The following is a 24,489-nucleotide window of genomic DNA, read 5'->3' as shown; positions in this document are numbered from 1 at the left end:
TTTTTTTTTTTTTTTTTTTTTTTAATTTTTTGTAGAGAGAAGGTCTTGCTATGTTGCCCAGGCTAGTCTTGAACCCCTAGTTTCAAGTGATCCTCCCCACTCGATCTCCAGAAGTGTTGGGATTACACATGTGGGCCACCCTGCGTGGTCATCACCCGAGTTTAAAGTCAGAGTTCTTAAAAAGGGCTTGTGAGATCCCACATGATCTGTGTTTTTCCCATTTACTTTTCTCTTTGTTCACATTTCTCCTGCCACACCAGGCTTTATATTACTATTTCTCCACTGTACCAGATATGCTCCTCAGTATCTTTGAGGTTTCTGTTCACTGTGCTTAGAATTCTTTCTCTCAGGTGGCTTCTTCATCCCTTTCCAATCTTTGTGCAAATGTAACCTCAATGAGACCATTGTTCATTATCCTATCTAAAAGCACAAACCATCCCACATTATATATACTTCCTCTCTCTTTTTCTTAGATTGCTTTTGTTACTACTTAGCACATAACCCTTCTAGTACACTGTACAATTTATTATACATTAAGGTATTGTCTGCCTTTTGTCATTATAATGTTAGTTCCAGTGACTGGTTCAATACGTGACTCAAAAAATGTTGAATGAAGTAATTCATCAACAAAATTCAGTTGATTAGACAAAACTGTTAGTAATACAGGTATACCGCTGAGGTATTGCAGGTTTGATTCCAGACCACTGCAATAAAGCAAGTTGCAGGAATTTTTTTGTTTCGCTGTGCATATAAAAGTTATGTTTACACTATACCACAGTCTATTAAGTGTGCAAAATAGCATTGTCTAAAAAGACAATGTATATATCTTACTTAAAAGCTACAGTTAGAAAATGCTAATGATCATTTGAGCTTTCAGTGAGTTGTAACCTTTTTGCTGGTAGAGGGTCTTGCCTTGATGTTGATGGCTGCAACTGAATCAGGGTGATGGTTGCTGAAGGTTGAGGTGGCTGTGGCTATTTCTTAAAATAAGGCAATGATGAAGTTTGTCACATTGACTCTTTCTTTCACCAAAGATTCCTCTGTAGCATGTGACAACATATCAAACAGTGTAGCTGTTTGATAACATATTCCCCACCGTAGATCTTCTTTCAGAATTGGGGTCGAACCCTGACACTGCAGTAATGTTCTAAACAGCATCTTCACCAGAAGTTGGTTTCATCTCAGGAAGCCACTTTCTTTACTCAGCCACAAGAAGCAATTCCCCTGTTCAAGTTTTATCATGAGATTGTAGCAGTTCAGTCACATCTTCACATTCCACCTACAATTTTAGTTCTCTTGCTGTTTACATCCAGTTACTTTCTCCACTGAAGTCTTGAGCCCCTCAGTCATTCGTAAGTGTTGGAATCATTAACCAAATATCCTGTTAATGTTGATATTTTGCCCTCTTCTTGTGAATCCTGATTGTTCTTTATGGCGTCTAGAATGGTGAATCCTTTTCAGAAGGTTTTTCAGTTTACTTTGCCCAGATGCATCAGAGGACTCTCTTTCTGTGGCAGCTATGGCCTTATGAAATGTGTTTCTTTTTTGTTTCTTTTTTTTTTTTTTTTTTTTTGAGACAGAGTCTTGCTCCGTCGCCCAGGCGGGAGTGGTGCGATCTCCGCTCACTGCAAGCTCTGCCGCCTTCCAGGTTTACGCCGTTCTCCTGCCTCAGCCTCCCTAGAAGCTGGGACTATAGGCGCCCGCCACCATGCCCGGCTACTGTTTTTTTATTTTTAGTAGAGACGGGGTTTTACCGTGTTCGCCAGGATGGTCTCGATCTCCTGACCTCGTGATCCACCCGCCTCGGCCGCCCAAAGTGCTAGGATTACAGGCATGAGCCACCACGCCCGGCCCGAAATGTGTTTCTTAAATAATGGGACTTAAAAGTCAAAATACTCCTTGATCCATGAACTGCAGAATGGTTATTGCAGGGATGAAAGCGACATTCATCTCTTTGTACATTACCATCAAGAAATCTTGGGTAACCAGGTGCATTGTCAATAAACAGTAATATTTTGAAAGGAATCTTTTTCTGAGCAGTAGGTCTTCAACTGTGGGCTTAAAATATTCAGTAAACCATGCTGTAAACAGATATGCTGTCATCCAGCCTTTGTTGTTCCATTTGTAGAGTACAGTCAGTCTAGGTTTATCATGATTTTTAAGGCCCTAGAATTTTCAGAATGATAAGTGAGCATTGGCTTCAACTCGAAGTCAACAACTGCATTAGGTCCTAATAAGAGAGTTGGCCTGCAGCTGGAAAGGCGGCCGCCCCCTCGCCCGTCACGCAACGCACATTCTTGGGGAACCTGGTGCTAAACCATTTGTAGACGACCTGCTTCTGGGTCGGGGTTTTGTATGTAGCAGAGCAGCTCCCTCACTGCAATCTATTGAAAGTCAGCCCTCAACACAAGGGTTGGAAAAAATTAAAAAGTAATTAAAAAAAAAAAAAAAAGAGTCAGCCTGTCCTTTGAAGCTTTGAAGCCAGGCATTGACTTCTTTCTGACTGAGAATGTCCTGGATGGCGTCTTCTTCTATCTGTCCATATCATTGTCAGTCTTCAACTGTTTCTTCAACAGATGACAGTCTTCATCTGTCAAACAGTTGATGACTGTTTCTTCTTCAACACGGAAAATCTGCTAATTAGTGTAGCCATCAGTTAGCTAGATCTCTGGATAATTTGCTGTAGCTTCTCCATCAGCATTTGCTGACTCACCTTGTATTTTTATGTTATGGAGATGGTATCTTTCCTTAAACCTCCTGAACCAACCTCTTTTAGCTTCCTACTTTTCTTCTTTAGCTTCCTCACCCTCTTTTTCTCAGCTTTCATAGAATTAAAGAGCGTTAGGGCCTTGCTCTGGATTGGGCTTTGGCTTGAAGGAATGTTGTAACTGGTTGGATCTTCTATCCAGGCCACTCAAATTTTCGCAATATCAGCAATAAGGGAGTTTCGCTTTCTTATCATTCAGGTGTTTACTTGAGTAGCACTTTTAATTTTCCTTCCAGAGCTTTCCCTTTGCATTCACAACTTGGGTTACTTACTGTTTGGTGTAGGAAGCCTACCTTTCCGCCTGTCTCGGCTTTCAACATGCCTTCCTCACCAAGCTTAGTCATTTCCAACTTTTAACTGAAAATGAGAGACATGCGACTCCTTTTACTTGAACGCCTAGGGGCCATTGTAGGGTTATGAACTGACCTCATTTCAATACTGCTGCATCTCAGGGAATAGGGAGGCCTGAGGACAGGAGAGAGTTGGGGAAACAGGTGGTCAGTGGAGCAGTCAGAATACACACATTCATGGATTATGCTTGCTATCGTATATGGGAGTGGTTCATATTGCCTGAAAACAATTACAGTAGTAACATCAAAGATAACTCACCACAGGTCAGCATAACGGATACAGTAATAATGAAAAAGAATTACTGAAGTGTCACATAGACATGAAGTGGGCATATGCTGTTGGGAAAATGGTGCTGGTAGATTGGCTTGGTACAGGGTTGGCACACACCTTCAATTTGTTAAAAAGGCAGTATATCTGCAAAGTACAATTGAGTAAAATGCTATAAAACAAGGTATTCTTGTACTCATTTGTTTTTAATTCATAAGTTTAACATTTAAAGTCCTTTTAATCAGGAGTGTGCATTTGTTGATACCATGGAAATTTAATTCACTATTTATTTATGACTTAAAGGTTTCTTTTGAATAATTATACATACCATTTACATAAAATCTGTCTTTTTTGGAAAAATACAATTCTGTGTAAGATGGATAACAGTATATTAATAAATAGAACAATTTAGTATTGACAGATACAGGATACCAGCTGAAATATAATTTCTAGGTTTTTGGAGAATATTTTCCTTATGAAACCATCCTTTGAACATTGAGCTTAAGATAGGTAGGGATTGATGTCACAGTGATATTTTAAAAATGTAAATGATGAAATTTAAAAAAATATATATTAGAATGCTATCAGTTCTAATCCTTTTTATGACGAGTTTTAATTCTATATTCAATATTTGTGTTGAAATGGTAAAGTTGAGTTTTCTTATTTGCATTTGCTTTTATTTAAACTTTTTTTTTCTTTTTTGTAGATTTGCTTTGAGGTCACATTGATATGAAATATGGAGTCACCTTTCATAACTTCACCTGGGAAAGAGAAAGAAAACTTTCTTGTTAAAAAAACATAAGGAAAACAAACAACCAAAGGAATCATGCCAAATGCCAACTCTCCATCTTTTTGTATTATTAGCATATTCTGTGCATCAGGACAAATGGCTTATGCATTAAAGGAGATGATTTGTTTATCAGTATTTTTAGCCATTAAAAAAAATTGTTTTCATATTAACCTTATACAGCTCCCATAAAATTTAACACATCTAAACATCTTTAAGGCCTTGTTTAAAACAGCTTTCTTTTTTAGTGCTTAGAACTTCTGTGTTTATGCACCGTATTGTTACTTGTCAAAGTCTTTAAGAGTTTATAACATCAGGAAAGATATGGACTTGGAAACTTCCATTATTAAAATAGACTGCAGTGGATTTAAGTGGACAATTCAAGACATCCATTTTATTGTCCAAAATATTACATAAAAGTGTATAGTTTTTAGCCTAAATGCAAACAAAGTTGCTTGAAAATGGCATGGGTAAAATTCTTACGGAAACCTGGTGGCAATCTTGGAAAAGTTTATCAGCCTGGAAGTATGCTATCCCTAGCCCCTACCAAAGGCTTGTTAAATGAACCAGGACAAAACAGCTGCTTTCTTAATAGTGCTGTACAGGTGAGACCATAATTACTTACTATATTTGAAAAAGTACTTTTCAGAATATCCTTTGTTTAACGCTTCTTTAGCTCATACATTAAAAATAAAGTTACTATAGATTAGAATGACTTTTTAATATAACTTTTAATGGGAGCAAAAATGTTTTGGCTGGTCATTTTGGTTTTTATAATAAATGGAAATGTTTTTTCCAACAGACTGATGTATCGCTGTGATATAAATAATCTTCTTATTTAAAAGGTTTATTTAGTAAATTAAGGACATTTTTCTAACATACACAAACGTTTTTGTTTTAATCAGCTAACACCCCTTCCTTAAAAAAACATACAGTAGTGCGAGGTGGCGGGCGCCTGTAGTCCCAGCTACTCGGGAGGCTGAGGCAGGAGAATGGGTAAACCCGGGAGGCGGAGCTTGCCGTGAGCTGAGATCCGGCCACTGCACTCCAGCCTGGGCGACAGAGCGAGACTCCCTCTCAAAAAAAAAAAAAAAAAAATAAAATACAGTATATGGATCCCTGTAGATAGAATAAAAAGACTGCTTGGATTGAAATGAGAATGCAGAGTTTTTAATCTCAGTACTCAAACTCCCTTCACCTCCCACTGTGGTCCTTAAATTACCTCTGTGGAATCATCATTTGGGCAGCACTGTTTTGGTTAAATTGGAGGATAATCCATTTTGCTTCAATCCTTATTGAAAATCTTTTAATTAACCTGCTTTTCTGCCTTAGATAACTATACTTTCTTATGCATAATAAAGTTTTTATTCAGCAGTTTTAGATTTTATGGATCCTGTGTCCTGACCATTGTAGAGTACTAAAGATGAGGAAGATTTAGAATACTGATAAATTTTTCTATTGACCTTAGAATATACCTTAAAAGAATTCATATATAATGATTCACTTTTCATGTGTATTTTTTCTTTTGAAAACTAATAGAGAAAAATATTTGTTGATTAGCTCATTTGACAGATAAACACGTGTAGAGTGTGTCAAGTGTACAGACGTCTGACTCAGAGCTGTGTTCTCTGTTGCCTTCTACCTGAGACAGATGCCAAACCTGAACGTTCTCTAACTCACCCAGGAAAGAGAAGCAGCTGGTATTAAGAAAGCATTAATTTACTTTAGTTCCCTTAATGCTAGTGTTCTGCCCTGGCTCAGAGATCCCACTGACATTACTGTGACAAATGCAGAAAAATATTTATTCAGTGGCAACGGATATAGTGAAATATTAGATACCAAAAGACCTGAAATTAAATGATTTTGATGGAATCAGGCTGTGAGAAAGGGTTTCTGCCTTTTCAGATACTTTTCTATTTATCCGTTTTCCTATCCTTTTTCCCTTTTATGTTTCCCCTCTGTTTCTGTCCTTTTCATTAGCACCCAAAATACTATGTATAGTTCAGAGAAACAAAACGCATATTAGAACAGGTGAAAATTTTGAGTGAGGAAACTTACATGGATCAGAACATTGAGAAGTATTCCTATGATTATGTATTTTTTAAAAAATGAACGTTCTTCTGACATTTACCATGAAGACTGTTTACTTATACTATCTGCATAGTTGCCATTTCTGGTGCTCATCAGTTTTTTGCATAGATCCACATTGCATCTGATATCCTTTGCTTTTGCTTGAAGGTTCTTTCTTGTAATACAGGTTTATTGGTGATCAATTCTTTCAGCTTTTGTATGTCTGGAAAAGATCTGTATTTCACTTTTGTTTTTGAAAGATATTTTCACTCATTAAAGATGGTCCAAGTTGACATTTTTCTTTCAGTACTTTAAAGATTTTTGCTCCTCTGTGTTTTAGCTTGCATTATTCTAATGAAAAATCTAATATTCTGATCTTTGTTTCTCTGTATGTTATTTGTTCTTTTTCTCTAGGTGCTTTTAAGATTTTCTCCTTATCATTGGCTTAAACCAATTTAATGATGTTTCCTGATACAAGTTTCTTCATATTTCTTGTGTTTGGGTTTGTTGAGCATCTTGGATCTGTGGGTTTTGGATTTAAATCAAATTTGGAAACACTTTGTTATTTCTTCAAATAATTTCTCTGACTCTTCCCTCCTTTGGGGTTTTCCAGTTACATACGCAGTGCATTGCCTGAAGTTTTCCAGTTGTTCTACAGCTCACTGATGCTCTCTTTATTTTCTTTCTCAGTCTTTTTTTCTCTTTGTGTTTTATTTTGTGTGGTGTCTGTTACTGCATTTTCAAGTTCATTAATCTTTTCCTTTGTATTGCCTAACTGCAATTAATCCCATCCAGTGTATTTTTTGTCTTAGACATTGTAGTTTTCACTTTGAGAAGTTTGATCTTGGTCTTCCTAAAATCTCTTTCATGTCTCTACTTAGCATTTGCTAGTCTGTTAAACATGTGAAGTGTAGTTGTAATAATTGTTATTATGTACTTGTCTGCTAATTCTGTTATTTGTATGAATACTGGGTGTGTTTCAATAACTTGGTTTTTTTTTTCTTATCTTGTTTTTGTTTTCTTTTAATACTTGGTAATCTTTTGTTGGATGTCAGACAAGTTTTACCTTGTCAGGTTATGGATATTTTTATATTCCTAAAAATAATCTAGAACTTTGTTCTGAGACAGAGTTTATTTGGAAGCAGTTTGATCATTTTACTTTAAACTTTGTTAGGCAGGACAGAGCTGTGTTTACTCTTGGATTAAATTCTCTGCTATTGAGACTCTTCTTTTTCAACCATTGCTCTGTGAATTATGAAGTTTTCTCTTTGGCTGCAGGAATAGGCACTCTCTTGGGCCTGTGCAAGCTCTGGGCACTATTCCCTCTAATCTTTTTGGGTGTTTCTTTCCCAGGCCTCAGACAGTTTCCTCATAGTACACCCCAAAATACTGGAGGGGGATCGTCTACTGATCCCTGATGTTAACTCTCTGTGCAGCTCTCTGCAGTACTCTGCCCTGTCAACTCTAGCAGCTTTGGGGGATCTGCTGGTCTCTGTTATCTGCCATATAAGCTAATTTACAAAGCCAATTCTCCCTGACAAAACAACTATTCAAATAGATTTTCTATGAGATAAGACCTTTCTTTTTGAAAATTCAGAATGCAAATGTTGATTTGCAATTTGATGAATACTTTTTAAAAAATGCTGAGAAATAAACTGTAGAATATGTCTTAAAAGAATTTACTAAACACGACATTAAAATGTTTAGATCTGATATAAGACAGAAAAATGAATTTATATGCCATTTCATATTAATATTTAAGCTATTTCTTACATTTTTTCAAGTAAAGAATGTATGATGAAAGGTTTGTATTTAATATATGTATAGATATGTGTTGATCTTTTGGGACTAATATAAGAAATATGTATAAATATTCAAAAATAACTACGTTAATTTTGTTAGGCACCATTTAAATTGCTACATGCAAATAATGAAAAAGTGTATATTGCTAAAAACTAATTAGTTCAACAACTAGCTTAAACCTTAAATTTTTAAAAATAAGTGATAGAATATAATCAACATTTTAAAATGAAATGGGACCAGGAACATTGGCTCACACCAGTAATCCTAGCACTTTGGGAGGCCAAAGTAGGTGGATCACTTGAGGTCAGTAGTTTGATACCAGCTTAGCCAACATGGTGAAACCCTGTCTCTACCAAAAACACAAAAATTAGCTGGGCGTGGTGGCAGGCGCCTGTAGTTCCAGCTACTCAGGAGGCTGAGGCTGGAGAATCACTTGAACCCAGGAGGCTGAGGTTGCATTGAGCCAAGAGCACCATCACATTCCAGCCTGGGCAAGAAAGTGAGACTCCATCTAAAAAATAAATAAATTAAAATAAAATAAAATAAAATGGATGAAGATTAACTATAATTAGGATAATTATTTTGTGATAGCCATTTGTTAAAGTAGCCTTTACACTATTGTGTTAAAGACAGTAATGTACGGGGAACTTGAAATAAATCACATAAAACATTTTATCTGTAGTTTGATCCAGTGTAACTCAGAGTTTTTGTAATCATAGAAAACATTCTAGTTACATTTGGAAGACTTCACTAACTTTATAAACAGATTATAGAGGGTATTCTATTTTAGCTGAATATTTTAAACTTTAATGCAAAAGCAGTACAATTAGGTCTAATATAACACATTAGTGTGATTTTAATGTCTGAGAAGCAAAGTTATAACATTTAATATTATAATACTGTTCAATAGCTCACATTTTTTGTATTCTTACTGCTTGTTTGAACATTACATATGTCACCTAATTTAATCCTTACAACATCCGTAAGAGGTAAGTACTACATTTATCTTTATTTTACTGATGAGAAAACTGAGTCCCAGAAAATATTTTGCCTGAGTCAGTCCAGAAATTGGTAAACAGTAAACTCAGAATTAGAAACCAGACACCTGCCTTCAGATGTGTTTTATTAACCTCAGTGGTATACTATTTCTAAAGCTGTGCTATCATTAAATCATTTTCTTTGTTGGTAAAATGGATTTCATTGTATTTTTTAAAATATGCTAGGATGTGATACTCAAGAAAGTTTTTAAACATCATCAAGTGCTTTGCAAAAACACTGAGTTATCTGTGGTAGAAAAATTGATCCTATTCATTATGCTTTAATAAAAGGCAATGTTTAAGGAGAAATTCTAAAATGACATTTAGTTGTGGAGTAGTTGAAAATATAGGACATATTAAAACCAGTTTGTTTTTATTAACTTTTTGTTTTTATTTGAGAGAAAGGAGAGATCATGAATAGATTTTCTTAGGTTATTTGAGGACACGGCTAACAGATAGAGAAATTTGAAGATATTATTTGTTTATTGTAGTAGTAGTATCAGTCACAAATAGCAGCTGGTACTCGTTGCATGCCAGTTGAGTACCATACCCTGCTCTAGAAACATTACATATTATTTAATCCTTACAAGAACTTTATGAGACACAAGTACTATTCTTATCCTCATTGTATAGAATTCAGGTTTTTCAGAATGATTTTATGTACTGGACTGATTTGTTTTGACAGTTACAATCTTTTTGGGTTTGCTTTATCTTTGTCTTTTAGTAGCAGAAGATAAGTGATAATTGCAGCAAGTATATACTTAGGTAATTTATTAATGGCTGCTGCTTACTATGCTGTACACAGGTACCCCCTTTCTTGTTCCATGTACAGTGACTGCACACACCTCTGCTCACCCCTTTTTCTTGCCATAATGTGCAGACCCCCTATTTAGTACACTCTGGCTTTAAAGTCTAATTATATTTCCTTTCAAAATTTCAGTTTGTTTCAAGTATTATAATCACTTCCTCTTTCATGTCTCTGCCAACTTTTCTATTTGGTATTCCATGTTTCCTGTTCAGACCAAATCCTTAATGAGGAGTTGGTTTTTGCCTGCTCCATGCCTGTCGTGGTTTTTCATGTGCACCAGTAACAGTGTCTTCTGAATCCAACTTTTATATATGCACAACATGCATGGAGCAATTTTATACTTGCTGTTATTTCCAGTGGTTATGTATGTGTGATTATGTACAGGCAATTAAAAGAAGTTACTTACTAGCTTTTTGCAATTTGTAAAATATCTAAATCTGTCTTTTGTTACAGTAAGAAAAATCTGTTTGTTTCTTTTTCCTTCACATCTTACTGTTTTTTAGGTCTTATGGCAATTGGATATATTCCGACGAAGCTTGCGGGTTTTGACTGGACATGTTTGTCAGGGAGATGCCTGTATATTTTGTGCATTGAAGGTAACCTTTTAATAGCTCTGAAAAATTACTATCAATTGTTCCTTCAAAAATTTAAGTTTGATAATTTATATATTGGGTCTGTTTGTTGTAACTAAAGTTCACTGTCAGGTGATTAATAGTTTTGAAGATGAATTCTTCACAGTGTGACTTATTCAGGTTTGTGTTTTCATTTTCCTCTTTTATGTAAGGACAGTTAAAAATTAATATTCTAAGTAGAAAATTGTTAGGAACATTATCTTTTTCATTATTTTGCAGTTATTCTTACTTATTTTAACAAATGTTTTTGGAGCTACTACTGAGTTCTGGGTACCAGTGTAGTTACTGAGGATACAGCAGTGAACAAAACTGATAAAAATTGCTGTTCTCATAGAGCTTGTATTCTTATAGAGGAGGAGACAATAATAACAAAGCAAAATATTATAAGTATGTTTGATAGTAATAGTTGTAACAGTGGAAAAATACATTAGGGAAAGAAAATAGGGAGTGTTGTGTAGCCAGGATAGCCTCACTGAGAAACTGATATTTGAATCGAGACCTTGAAGAGCCCTCCAGGTAGGCAAAGAAACAGCAACTGCAAAGGCCTTGAGGTATTAGTATACCTGACATATTTAAGGAACACCAAGGAAACGTGGGTGGCAGGAGCTTTATGAGCAAGGAAGAGAGTGGTAGAAGATGAGCTCCGAGGTGAGGGTAGCCGAGGTGGCTTTAAAACATGTCTGCAGATTCTTTTGCATGCTTCCTTATCCAAAATCTAATTCCTTGAATATAGACTGGCCTTAATGACTGATATCTGTCAAATAGACTATGGCAGAACTGAGGCTGCAATCCAGATATCTGAGGTTGCGTTAGTTTAGAAAAGGTGATATAGCTATCACCCAGCTCTGTTTCTTGAGTTGCTCGTTCTTGGAAGTGAGCCACCATGATGAGGAAGCCAGGTGGCCTTGAGGAAAGACCACTTGGAGGCATTCTGGACACAGCTAGAGCTGGGTTCCCAGCCCACAGCCAGCATCAACTGCCAGACATGAAAGAGTGACCTTCACATATTCCAGGTCCCGTCATTCAAACTGTCCAAAATGACTTCAAATGAAGCAGAGACGTGCTGTCCCCACCCAAATTGCAGATTTGCGTAACTACATTTTGGGGGTGGTTTAGTTACAGGGCAATACATAACTAGAACAGGGGTTTAGATTGTGTAGGGCCTTATAGACCTCTGTAAGGATCGTGGCTTTTTCTATGAGTGATTTAGGGAGATGGGGGATTGTTTTGAGTGGAAGAGTGATACAGACTGTTTTAACCAGATACAATATTTGAACTAGATCCCTGTGGCTGCTCTGCTGAGGAAAATAGAAGGAAGACAAACAGAGTGTCCAGTATATATTAGCAACTCATTTGTGTCACTGAAATCTTTTGCCAGAGAACTTAAGATTTTGTTATACATTTTAGAGATAAATGTTTCATTTTTTACATTCTTGAATATTTGAACACACACACATAGACACACAGACATTTTTTAAAAAATTTATGTGCCTTAATTTCATTATGTTCCTGAAAAGATTGTTTGAGTAAATCACCAAAGGAAGAAATTTTATATTCTCTTTTTTTAAGAACATGGCAAAATAGGGTTATTGTTAGGAAATGAAGAATGAGCCTAGATCACATTACAGTATCACATTTTATTTATTCCACAGTAAATTTTGAATGTTTTATCTAATTGTAAAACCTGGGATTATTAATTTCCTAGACCAACTCTCCTGTAGCCCTGAACAGTTACCTGCCTCTTTCCTGTGCTTGCCTTCCTTTCCTCCCCTGTCAAAAACACACATAAATACATTGCATTTTAGCCAAACTGGGCTCTATTTCTCAGAGCTGGTCTCCACCTCAAAGCCTCCTCATTGTTATTCCTTTTGTCTGGAATGCTTTTCTTCCAAATGTCCTCTTGGCTAACACCCTTATTTCCTTTATGCCTCTTCTCAAATGTTACTTTTCCATCAGTGAGGCCTTCCCCGACTACACTAGGTAAAAGGTAAGCTGCCTCCATCTATAATATCCCTGGCATTCCTATCCCCATTACACTACTTTATTTTTCTCTCTTGTATCTCTTTATTTTTCTCTACTGTAGTTATCACATTCTGATGTTACATAATTACTTCTTTGCCTTCTCATTACTATCACTACTATCCATGTAGGTAGGGTTGTCATCCATTTTTCTAGTGTAGAACAATGCCTAACATATACTAGGGAGCCAAAAAATATATGTTGAATGAATGAGTAATCTTAAACATTACCTGGAAGTTAATTGCCTAAATAAGAGATAAAATCTGAAAGTTATTTTTCATCTTTTACTATTCATAATTTTAGCTATTTAATGGTAAAATAATTATAGTTCTGGGTATCTAATATCAGTTGACATCTGTATTTTCTAATATTTTATTTATAAATTATATTTTTTTGCAGTAGTGAAACAGATTAATGAAATGTTTTCCTTGTATGTTGATCTTAAAAATATTTTTTTTTTGAGATGACATGACCCCTTGAGCTAACATGGGACTGAATGTGACCAATACTATTTCGGTGGACTGTCATTGAAAAGTTTTCTTTTTTCCTTACTTTCTTCCATGTAAGATGGTTGTCATAAAATTGTAATTTATTAAAATGTTTTTTTCTTGCTTAAGTTTAATAAGGAAAATTGAAAATCAGATTAACAACTATGATTTCATGTTTCCAGTTTCTCGGGTTTAGATTAGAAACTGAATGATGTTTCCAGTTTCTTAATTTAGATTAGAAATACAAGTTGGGTATCCCTTGTCTGAAATGCACAGGACCAGCAGTGTTTTGGATTTTAGATTTTGTTTTTTGATTTTGGAATATTTGCATTTATGTATTTACTGGTTGAGCATACCAAATTTAAAAGCATTTCCTTTAAGCATTGTGTCAGTGCTCAAAAACTTTTAGATTTTGGAACTTTCACATTTTTGATTTGGAGAAATTCAACCTATAATTCTCTAAGTTAGGAAAACTGATAACTTAGGGGTGGTAGGACCTTTTCTTAAAAGTTAAAAGTCATTATTTCTCTTTTCTGCATCTTCTTGTAAAATGAACGTTTGCATTTTTTAAAGGCAAATTTAGTCAAATAATAGTGGGACATTGTCATTCCGTTAAATCATCTAATTTTTAAATCAGGATTTGTCATTTTCTGAAGTATTCTTAAGACTCCAGTAGAAAATTTTTTTAAGTTTTAAAAGTTTGTTTAGGTTACTTTTTTCTTTTAAGACTAGTGAATTCTACCAATTTTTGTGTGATTATGTTTATTTTGTTTAGCGTAATTCTAATTCCTATTGTATATTTTTAGATTTAAAGCAACTTAAATCTCAAAATTCTGTTCCTTAAACAACCTGCATCAGAATCATTTGAGGAATAGTTTAAAAATGAGCCTCACCTAAGACTTAGTCAGAGTCTGAGGGTGGGACCTGGGAACCCTACATGTTTAATTCTTGTGTCCACTAACATTTGATTTAGAGGCTGGTGCAAACATTTCTACACTTGATGATACAAATAATTAATTTTTGTATGAAATTTTAGAGCAAAAGACTTATGTGTTATTTTCCAAGTATAGTGTTTTGAGTTTCTCTGTGTTGTAATGAAATTACTGAAACGATTTTAAAGCTGGCATTAAACTTACTGATTTTCTTGTTGATTCCCAGACGATATTTGCACAGTTCCAACATAGTCGAGAAAAAGCACTTCCCTCAGATAATATAAGGCATGCTCTTGCAGAAAGCTTCAAAGATGAGCAGCGATTTCAACTTGGCCTTATGGATGATGCTGCAGAGTGCTTTGTAAGTATTTCTGATATTCCTTAAGAAGTCAGGATAGTAGTTTTCATTCCTTAGATGGTACAAATGTTGAGACAAATGAAACAAAAATTTAGAACAATAGAGAAATGTCAGAACTGGCCGGTAGATCCATATCTTACCCATCCTTCAAGCCTCAATTTCAATCCATCTGTGTTTTGTGTTGTACTTTTGGTTTTGATTATTTGTGTTGCTCTAATTTTTACTCTTAGGCTACTAAAATATTTTAAAACTTAGTTGGAGCAATAAGCTTTGCTGAATATAAATGATATCACTTAAATCAGTGTTCTGCCACTATAGGGTTCGCATGTACAGCACATTCCCAGCAGTAATAGTTTTCATTGCATGCAATGATTCTCTTTGGGAGATAAGGGGATTTTGGTGGGAAGTTAACAGGGGCAACAGCCTGTTACCCACATTCCAGGTTGAGAATCACTGAGGTTGATGTTCTTAGGCTCTGTGTTACCACCATATTAGAAAGTAGAGCATTCCTTTAATCAGGTACATACTTTATACATGTAAAATAGGTATGTTAATTATTAAATGTCTCGGTTAATATTGATGTCACCTATAAATAAGTTGTAACCATTTCTTCTCTCTTCTTCCTGTTTCTAGTCAGCAATTTCTGTAAATTCTTTTATCAGAAACCCTTTCAAAAGTTTTTTCTTTCCATATTAATTCCCTACCACAACTTCTTCCAGGTCACCATATTTAAGCCTCCTGCTGGTGTCCATTCAGCCTGTTTCTTTATATCCTATTTTTTAAATAGCCACCATATTAATATGATTTTCTTCAGGTTAATGCTTACTCTTCAAATATTTCCATGATTCAAATCTAGACTTTTTATTCTGATATTTAAGGCCCGTTATGATTAAACTCCACCTTCCCTCAGTGCTTCATTGCTGGATTTTTCTTCCTAGTGAGATTATTCCATTCTGTTCCTCACATATATTTTTATATTCCTGTTTATACTCCTTATTTATAAGGAGTATATATTTATACTAGCAGCCTTTGCTCAAGTTCCTGAAATACTCAGAACTTTAAAAATCTATCATTTTGTGAAGGTTCAAACTAAGTCTATGCCTACTAGACAGCACATGACCAAACCACCGAATCCATTCCCTGTAGAATTTACTGTCTGTAGAGTTCATTTGGCGTGTGTATATTATTAATCCCCTTTTTAAAAATGAGCATCTTCATGGTTTCCTTAGATGGAAGGCTCATGACTAGCATCTTGCATAGCACACTTGCATGTTGATTAAAATGTCAATAACAGCACACACAGTAATGAAATATATCCATATTTCTTCTGTTTGTAATTGATTCTTTGCTTAAAACAAATGTATTTTGAACAATGCTAAACTTTATAGTTTTACTTTCACTTAAATGAATTATTCTAATACATGGTATGATAATTCACAAAATGTCTAGAAATCTAGGCTTAAATTATTAAATGGTCTTAAATATCCTGGAGCAGAGGAGAGGGAAGTTAGCTAATGAATAGAATCCATTGGTTAAGCTTTGGTAAAAAGAATTCTGTTAAATAAATACCCCTTATTGATCTATATTGTAAATCAACATTTATATAAAATTCATGGCAGATTACATTGCCTTCATTATGGTGTTAGTGTAGATATAGAGCCTTTGTTTTGCTGTTACTTATACAGACTAGGTGATTCAAGTAGGATTTTTTTTAATCATACTTTAAATTCTGGGTTACATGTGCAGAGCGTGCAGTTTTGTTACATAGGTATACACATGCCGTGATGGTTTGCTGCACCCATCAACCTGTCACCTACATTAGGTATTTCTCCTAATGTTATCCCTCCCCAGCCCCCCACCCCTGACAGGCCCCAGTGTGTGATGTTCCCCTCCCTGTGTCCATGTGTTCTCATTGTTCAACTCCCACCTCCAAGTGAGAACATGTGGTGTTTGATTTTCTGATCTTGTGATAGTTTGCTGAGAATGATGGTTTCCAGCTTCATTCATGTCACTGCAAAGGACATGAACTCATCCTTCTTTTGTGGCTGCATAGTATTCCATGGTGTATATGTGCCACATTTTCTTAATCCAGTCTATCATTGATGAACATTTGGGTTGGTTCCAAGTCTTTGCTATTGTGAATAGTGCCACAATAAACATACCTGTGTATGTGTCTTTATCCTAGAATGATTTGTAATCCTTTGGGTATATACCCAGTAATGGAGTTGCAGGGTCAAATGGTATTTCTAGTTCTAGATCCTTGAGGAATTGCCACACTGCCTTCCACAATGGTTAAACTATTAAACTCCCACCAACAGTGTAAAAGTGTTCCTATTTTTCGACAACCTCTCCAGCATCTGTTGTTTCCTGACTTTTTAATGATCGTCATTCTAACTGGTGTGAGATGGTATCTCATTGTGGTTTTGATTTGTATTTCTCTAATGACCCGTGGTGATGAGCATTTTTTCGTATATCTGTTGGCTGCATAAATGCCTTCTTTTGAGAAGTGTCTGTTCATATCCTCTGACCATTTTTTGACGGGGTTCGTTGTTTCTTTTATTTTGTTTTGAGACAGAGTCTCTCTCTGTCGCCCAGGCTGGAGTGCAGTGGCACGATCTTGGCTCACTGCAAGCTCCGCCTCCCAGGTTCACACCATTCTCCTGCCTCAGCCTCCCAAGTAGCTGGGACTACAGGTGCCCGCCACCACGCCCGGCTAATTTTTTGTATTTTAGTAGAGATGGGGTTTCACTGTGTTAGCCAGGACGGTCTCCATCTCCTGACCTCGTGGTCCACCTACCTTGGCCTCCCAAAGTGCTGGGACTACAGGCGTGAGCCACTGCACCCGGCTGGGTTGGTTGCTTTTTTTCGTGTAAATTTGTTTAAGTTCTTTGTAGATTCAGGATATTAGCCCTTTGTCAGACGGATAGATTGCAAAAATTTTCTCCCATTCTGTAGGTTGCCTGTTCACTCTAATGATGGTTTCTTTTGCTGTGTAGAAGCTCTTTAGTTTAAATAGATCCCATTTGTCAATTTTGGCTTTTGTTGCCACTGCTTTTGGTGTTTTAAACATGAAGTCTTTGCACATGCCTATGTCCTGAATGGTATTGCCTAGGTTTTCTTCAGGATTTTTATGGTCCTAGATCTTACGTTTAAGTCTTTGATCCATTGAGTTGATTTTTGTATAAGGTGTAAGGAAGGGGTCCAGTGTCAGTTTTCTGCATATGGCTAGCCAGTTTTCCCAAAACAATTTATTAAATAGTGAATCTTTTCCCCATTGCTTGTGTATGTCAGGTTTGTCAAAGATCAGATGGTGGTAGATGTGTGGTGTTATTTCTGAGACCTCCATTCTGTTCCACTGGTCTATATATATGTTTGGTACCAGTACCATGCTGTTTTGGTTACCGTTGCCTTGTAGTAAAGTTTGAAGTTGGGTAGCGTGATGCCTCCAGCTTTGTTCTTCTTGCCCAGGATTGTCTTGGCCACGTGAGCTCTTTTTTGGTTCCATATAAACTTTAAAAAAGTAGTTTTTTCCAATTCTGTGAAGTGGTAGCTTGATGGGGATAGCATTGAATCTATAAATTACTTTTGGCAGTATAGCCATTTTCACGATGTTGATTCTTCCTATCCATGAGCATGGAATGTTCTTGCATTTGTTTGTGTCCTCTTTTATTTCATTGAGCAGTGGTTTGTAGTTCTCCTTGAAGAGGTCCTTCACATCCCTTGTAAGTTGGATTCCTAGGTATTTTATTCTCTTTGTAGCAATTGTGAATGGGAGTTCACTCATTATTTGGCTCTCTGTTTGTCTATTATTGGTGTAAAGGAATGCTCGCGATTTTTGCACATTGATTTTGTATCCTGAGACTGCTAAAGTTGCTTATCAGCTTAAGGAGATTTGGGGCTGAGACAATGGGGTTTTCTAAATATATAGTCATGTCATCTGCAAACAGACAATTTGACTTCCTGTCTTCCTATCTGAATACTCTTTATCGCTTTCTTTTGCCTGATTGCCCTGGCCAGAACTTCCAATACTATGTTGAGTAGGAGTGGTGAGAGAGGGCATCCTTGTCTTGTGCCGGTTTTCAAAGGGAATGCTTCCAGTTTTTGCCCATTCAGTACGATATTGGCTGTGGGTTCGTCATAAATCGCTCTTATTATGTTGAGATACGTTCCACTGATACCTAGTTTATTCAGAGTTTTTAGCATGAAAGACTGTTGAATTTTGTTGAAGGCCTTTTCTGTATCGAAATAATCATGTGGTTTTGTCATTGGTTCTGTTTATGTGATGGATTATGTTTATTGATTTGCGTATGTTGAACCAGCCTTGCATCCCAGGGATGAAGCCCACTTGATTGCTTTTTGATGTGCTGCTGGATTCACTTTGCCAGTATTTTGTTAAGGATTTTCACTTTAATGTTCATCAGGGATATTGGCCTAAAATTCCTTTTTTTGTTGTGTCTCTGCCAGGCTTTGGTATCAGGATGATGCTGGCCTCATAAAATGAGTTAGGGAGGATTCCCTCTTTTTCTGTTGATTGGAATAGTTTCAGAAGGAATGGTACCAGCTCCTCTTTGTACCTCTGGTAGGAATGGTACCAGCTCCTCTTTGTACCTCCGTCTGGTCCTGGACTTTTTTTGGTTGATAGGCTATTAATTATTGCTTTAATTTCAGAACCTGTTGTTGGTCTATTTGGAGATTCAACTTCTTTCTGGTTTTGTCTTGGGAGGGTGTATGTGTCCAGAAATTCATCCATTTCTTCTAGATTTTCTAGTTTATTTCTGTAGAGGTGTTTATAGTATTCTGTGATGGTAGTTTGTATTTCTGTGGGATCGGTGGTGATACCCCCTTTCTCATTTTTTATTGCATTTATTTGATTCTTCTATCTTTTCTTCTTTATTAGTCTTGCTAGTGGTCTATTTTGTTGATCTTTTCAAAAAACCAGCTCCTGGATTCACTGACTTTTTTGAAAGGCTTTTTGTGTCTCTTTCTCCTTCAGTTCTGCTCTGAACCTACTTATTTCTTATCTTCTGCTAGTTTTTGAATTTATTTGCTCTTGCTTCTCTTGTTCCTTTAATTATGATGTTAGGGTGTTGATTTCAGATATCTCCTGCTTTCTCTTGTGGGCATTTAGTGCTATAAATTTCCCTCCACACACTGCCTTAAATGTGTCCCAGAGATTCGGGTACGTTGTGTCTTTGTTCTCATTGGTTTTAAAGAACAGCTTTATTTCTGCCTTCATGTCGTTATTTACTTAGTAGTCTTTCCTGAGCAGGTTGCTCATTTTGCATCTAGTTGTGCGGATTTGAATGAGATTCTTAATCCTAAGTTCTAATTTGGTTGCACTGTGGTCTGAGAGACAGTTTGTTGTGGTTTCTGTTCTTTTACATTTGCTCGGGAGTGTTTTACTTCCAATTATGTGGTCAATTTTAGAATAAGTGCGATGTGCTGAGAACAATATATATTCTGTTTATTTGTTGTGTAGAGTTCTGTAGATGTCTATTCGGTCCACTTGGTCTAGAGTTGAGTTCAAGTCCTGGATATCCTTGTTAATTTTCTGTCTTGTTGATCTGTCTAATATTGACAGTGGGGTGTTAAAGTCTCCCATTATTATTGTGTGAGTCTAAGTGTCTTTGTAGGTCTCTAAGTACTTGCTTTATGAATCTGGGTGCTCCTGTATTGGGTGCATGTATATTTAGGATAGTTAGCTCTTATTATTGAATTGATCCCTTTACCATTACATAATGGCCTTCTTTGTCTCTTTTGGTCTTTGTTGGTTTAAAGCCTGTTTTATCAGAGGTCAAGATTGCAACCCCTGCCTTTTTTTTTTTTTGCTTTCCATTTGCTTGGTAGATCTTCCTCCATCCCTTTATTTTGAGCCTATGTGTGTCTCTGCACATGAGATAGATCTCCTGAATACAGCACACTGATGGGTCTTGACTCTTTATCCAATTTGCCAGTCTATGTCTTTTAACTGGGGCATTTAGCCCATTTGCATTTAAGGTTAATATTGTTATGTGTGAATTTGATCCTATCATTATGATATTAGCTGGTTATTTTGCCTGTTAATTGATACATTTTTTTTTCATAGCGTCGATGGGTTTTAAATTTGGCATGTTTTTGCGGTGGCTGGTACCGGTCGTTCCTATCCATGTTTAGTGCTTCCTTCAGGAGCTCTTGTAAGGCAGGCCTGGTGGTGACAGATTCAGCATTTGCTTGTCTGTAAAGGATTTTATTTCTCCTTTACTTATGAAGCTTAGTTTGGCGGATATGAAATTCTGGGTTGAAAATTGTTTTCTTTAAAAATGTTGAATATTGGCCCCCACTCTCTTCTGGCTTGTCGAGTTTCTGCAGAGAGATCCACTGTTAGTCTGATGGGCTTCCCTTTGTGGGTAACCCGACCTTTCTCTCTGGCTGCCTTTAACATTTTTTCCTTCATTTCAACCTTGGTGAATCTGATAGTTATGTGTCTTTGGGTTGCTCTTCTCGACGAGTATCTTTGTGGTATTCTCTGTATTTCCTGAATTTGAATGTTGGCCTGCCTTATTAGGTTGGGGAAGTTATCCTGGACAATATCCTGAATACTGTTTTCTAACTTGTTTCCATTCTCCCCATCACTTTCAGGTACACCAGTCAAACTTAGATTTGGTCTTTTCACATAGTCCCATATTTCTTGGAGGCTTTGTTAGGTTCTTTTCACTCTTTTTTCTCTAATCTTGTCTTCTGACTTTATTTCATTAATTTGATCTTCAGTCACTGATAACCTTTCTTCTGCTTGATCGAATCGGCTACTGAAGTTTGTGTATGCTTCACGAAGTTCTCTTACTGTGTTTTTAAGCTCCATCAGGTCATATAAGCTCTTCTCTTCATGGGTTATTCTAGTTAGCCATTCGTCTAACCTTTTTTCAAGGTTTTTAGCTTCCTTGCACTGGGTTAGAACATGCTCCTTTAGCTCGGAGAAGTTTGTTATTACTGACCTTCTGAAGCCTACTTCTGTCAACTCTTCAAACTCATTCTCCAGCCAGTTTTGTTACCTTGCAGGCGAGGGGTTGTATTCCTTGGAGGAGAAGACGCCTTCTGGTTTTTGGAATATTCAGCCTTTCTACTCTGGTTTCTCCCCATCTTTGTGGTTTTATCTACCTTTGGTCTTTGATGTTGGTGACCTATGCATGGTGTTTTGGTGTGGATGTCCTTTTTGTTGATATTGATGTTATCCCTTTCTGTTTGTTTGTTTTCATTCTAACAGACAGGCCCCTCAGCTGCGGTCTCTTGGGGTTTGCTGGAGGTCCACTCCAGACCCTGTTTGCCTGGTTATCACTAGCGAAGGCTGCACAACAGCAAATATTGCTGCCTGATTCTTTCTCTAGAAGCTTTGTCCCAAGGGACACCCACCTGTATGAGGTGTCTGTCGGCCCCTAGTGGGAGGTGTCTCCCAGTCAGGCTACTCGGGGGTCAGGAACCCACTTGAGGAGGCAGTCTGTTCGTTATTAGAGCTTGAACGCCGTGCTGGGAGAATCACTCCTCTCTTCAGAGCTGTCAGACAGGGACATTTAGGTCTGAAGAAGCTGTCTGCTGTCTTGTTCAGATATGCCCTGCCCCCAGAGGTGGAATCTAGGGAGGCAGTAGGCCTTGGTGAGCTGCGGTGGGCCCCACCCAGTTCAAGCTTCCCTGTGGCTTTGTTTACACTGTGAGCAGAGAACCACCTACTCAGGCCCCAGCAATGGCAGACACCCCTCCCCCCACCAAGTTCCTGCATCCCAGGTTGATCTCAGACTGCTGCACTAGCAGTGAGTAAGGCTCCGTTGGTGTCGGACCCGCTGAGCCAGGCACTGGAGGGGAACTCCTGGTCTGCTGGTTGCTAAGACCATGGGAAAAGCTCAGTATTTTGGCAGGAGTGTACTGCTCCTCCAGGTACCTTCACTAATGGCTTCCCTTGGCTAGGAAAGGGAAATCCCCTGACCCCTTGCGCTTCCTGGGTGAGGTGATGTCCTGCCCTGCTTTGGCTCGCCGTCTGTGGGTTGCACTCACTGGCCAACCAGTCCCAATGAAATGAACCAGGTACCTCAGTTGGAAATGCAGAAATTACCTGTCTTCTGTGTCGATCTCGCTGGGAGCTGTAGACTGGAGCTCTTCCTATTCAGCCACCCAGGATTTTTTTTTAAGCTATCTGTTTTTTCTTCATTTGAGAATGTCAGGAACACAGGAAACTGTTTTCTAATATTAAATTCTAGATGTCAGTCACCAGGGGTTTTTAGAAGGCTTAAAAATAACTTTATTAAAAAGATCATGTTATATTATAATGTTGCTTTCATTAAGCAACATTTTCTTTTAGCTAGTGCTATAAAAGGTGAATAATTGAACATTCGATCAAAGTGTTCATTGGAGAGGAAAGCTGAAAAGCTAACAATGTGTATGACACTCTTAAATTTACACTTTGAGAAATCTCCAGGTAAAGAGTTACATTTTGCTGTGTTCCCTGCAAGATCAACAACTCATTTATCTATTTTATTTTTAAATTAGGAGAATATATTGGAGAGGATTCATTTTCACATAGTGCCAAGCAGAGATGCAGACATGTGTACCTCTAAATCTTGTATCACTCACCAGAAGTTTGCTATGACTCTGTATGAACAGGTGAGATGGCTTGATTATTATTTAGATATTATAGTTCTGTTTTATGATTGATAGATTAAGCATATGTTTTTGCCTATGTAGTGTGTGTGTCGTAGCTGTGGAGCATCATCAGATCCTCTACCTTTTACAGAATTTGTGCGGTACATTTCTACAACAGCCTTATGGTAAGAACCTATTAAAACATAATTATCAAAAACGTTAATACCATATTTAAGCACATTGAACACTTACTTTATAAAATCGTAGCATACATGAATTTCCCCTCTCTGTCTGAGGCTACCAGATATGCTGCTGTGAGATGTATTAAGTGATGTCTATCAAAGTTGGATGTTTGTAATTTAGCCTAATATGTGTATTACTTAGTGAAGTGTACATAATACTAGTTAAATTTTATGTCTATTTAATTTATAACAAATTTTAGAACTGTGAAGGGGAGCGTAAAATGATAAACTGAATGTTAAATGGAACTGTACATGGTTGCTTCATTTATGAGATGTTCTGTTTGTAATGGCCATATTTTCAGTCAGCTCCGCTATGTCCCTTTCTGGTGATAAAAGCTAGGGTAAACAGAGAAGAAACAAAAATGTGAGCATAATTCTTAGTTAGGTTATTGCATTTGAGGTCTCAACATTCACTTTAAATAAAAAATTTGCCATGCTTGCCTGCTCATCTACCCACTCACTCTCTCCCTTTCTGTCCATGAAAGGTTAGCTAGTTAAGGATCTAAAAGTTAACCCTAGACCTTATATAATGTTCTTTGACTATTTTCCAACAGATATTTGAAAGTATACATATTTGGCATGTGGCCAGGCGCAGTGGCTAACGCCTGTAATCCCAGAACATTGGGAGGCTAAGGCTGGTGGATCACCTGAGGTCAGGAGTTCAAGACCAGCTTGGCCAAGATGGTGAAACGCCATCTCTACTAAAATAAAAAATTAGCTGGGTGTGGTCTCGGGCGCCTGTAATCCTAGCTCCTTGGGAGGCTGAGGCAGATAACTGCTTGATCCCGGGAGGTGGAGGTTGCAGTGAGCTGAGTTCATGCCACTGCACTCTAGCCTGGGTGACAGAGCGAGATTACGTCTCACCAAAAAAAAAAAAAAAAGAAGAAGAAGAAAGAAAGGAACCCCATCTCTACTAAAAAAAAAAAAAAAAAAAAAAAAAAAAAATTAGCCAGACATAGTGGCAAGCACCTGTAGTCCCAGCTATTTGGGAGGCTGAGACAGGAGAATAACTTGAACTTGGGAGTCAGAGATTGCAGTGAGCCGAGATCGCACCACTGCACTCCAGCTTGGAGTGCCAGACTCCATCTCAAAACAAACAAACAAACAAACAAAATTACAAGCCGGGCGTGGTGGCTCACGCCTGTAATCCCAGCACTTTGGGAGGCGTAGGCGGACGGATCACGAAGTCAGGAAATCGAGACCACAGTGAAACCCCGTCTCTACTAAAAAAAACAAAAAATTAGCCGGGCGCGGTGGTGGGCGCCTGTAGTCCCAGCTACTTGGGAGGCTGAGGCAGGAGAATGGTGTGAACCCAAGAGGC

The 24,489-nt window shown here is 37.2% G+C and overlaps 1 protein-coding gene across 1 annotated transcript in view; it reads left to right on the top strand.

Annotated features, from left to right (window-relative positions):
* Window positions 1-24,489, top strand: part of USP53 (ubiquitin specific peptidase 53) — a 78,154-nt gene that overhangs the window by 22,370 nt on the left and 31,295 nt on the right. Inside the window, exons 4-8 of the mRNA XM_011977600.1 lie at window positions 4,092-4,777; window positions 10,394-10,486; window positions 14,188-14,322; window positions 22,834-22,947; window positions 23,029-23,111. Of these exons, the coding sequence (XP_011832990.1) occupies window positions 4,634-4,777; window positions 10,394-10,486; window positions 14,188-14,322; window positions 22,834-22,947; window positions 23,029-23,111 (569 nt within the window). The 5' untranslated portion in view covers window positions 4,092-4,633. The remainder of the gene's footprint in view (window positions 1-4,091; window positions 4,778-10,393; window positions 10,487-14,187; window positions 14,323-22,833; window positions 22,948-23,028; window positions 23,112-24,489) is intronic.

The sequence above is a fragment of the Mandrillus leucophaeus genome, unplaced genomic scaffold, assembly GCF_000951045.1.
Source record: "Mandrillus leucophaeus isolate KB7577 unplaced genomic scaffold, Mleu.le_1.0 Scaffold181, whole genome shotgun sequence".
NCBI classification, from domain to species: domain Eukaryota; kingdom Metazoa; phylum Chordata; class Mammalia; order Primates; family Cercopithecidae; genus Mandrillus; species Mandrillus leucophaeus.
Note: the sequence above shows the minus strand (reverse complement) of the source record. Positions and strands in the feature narration are given on the sequence as shown.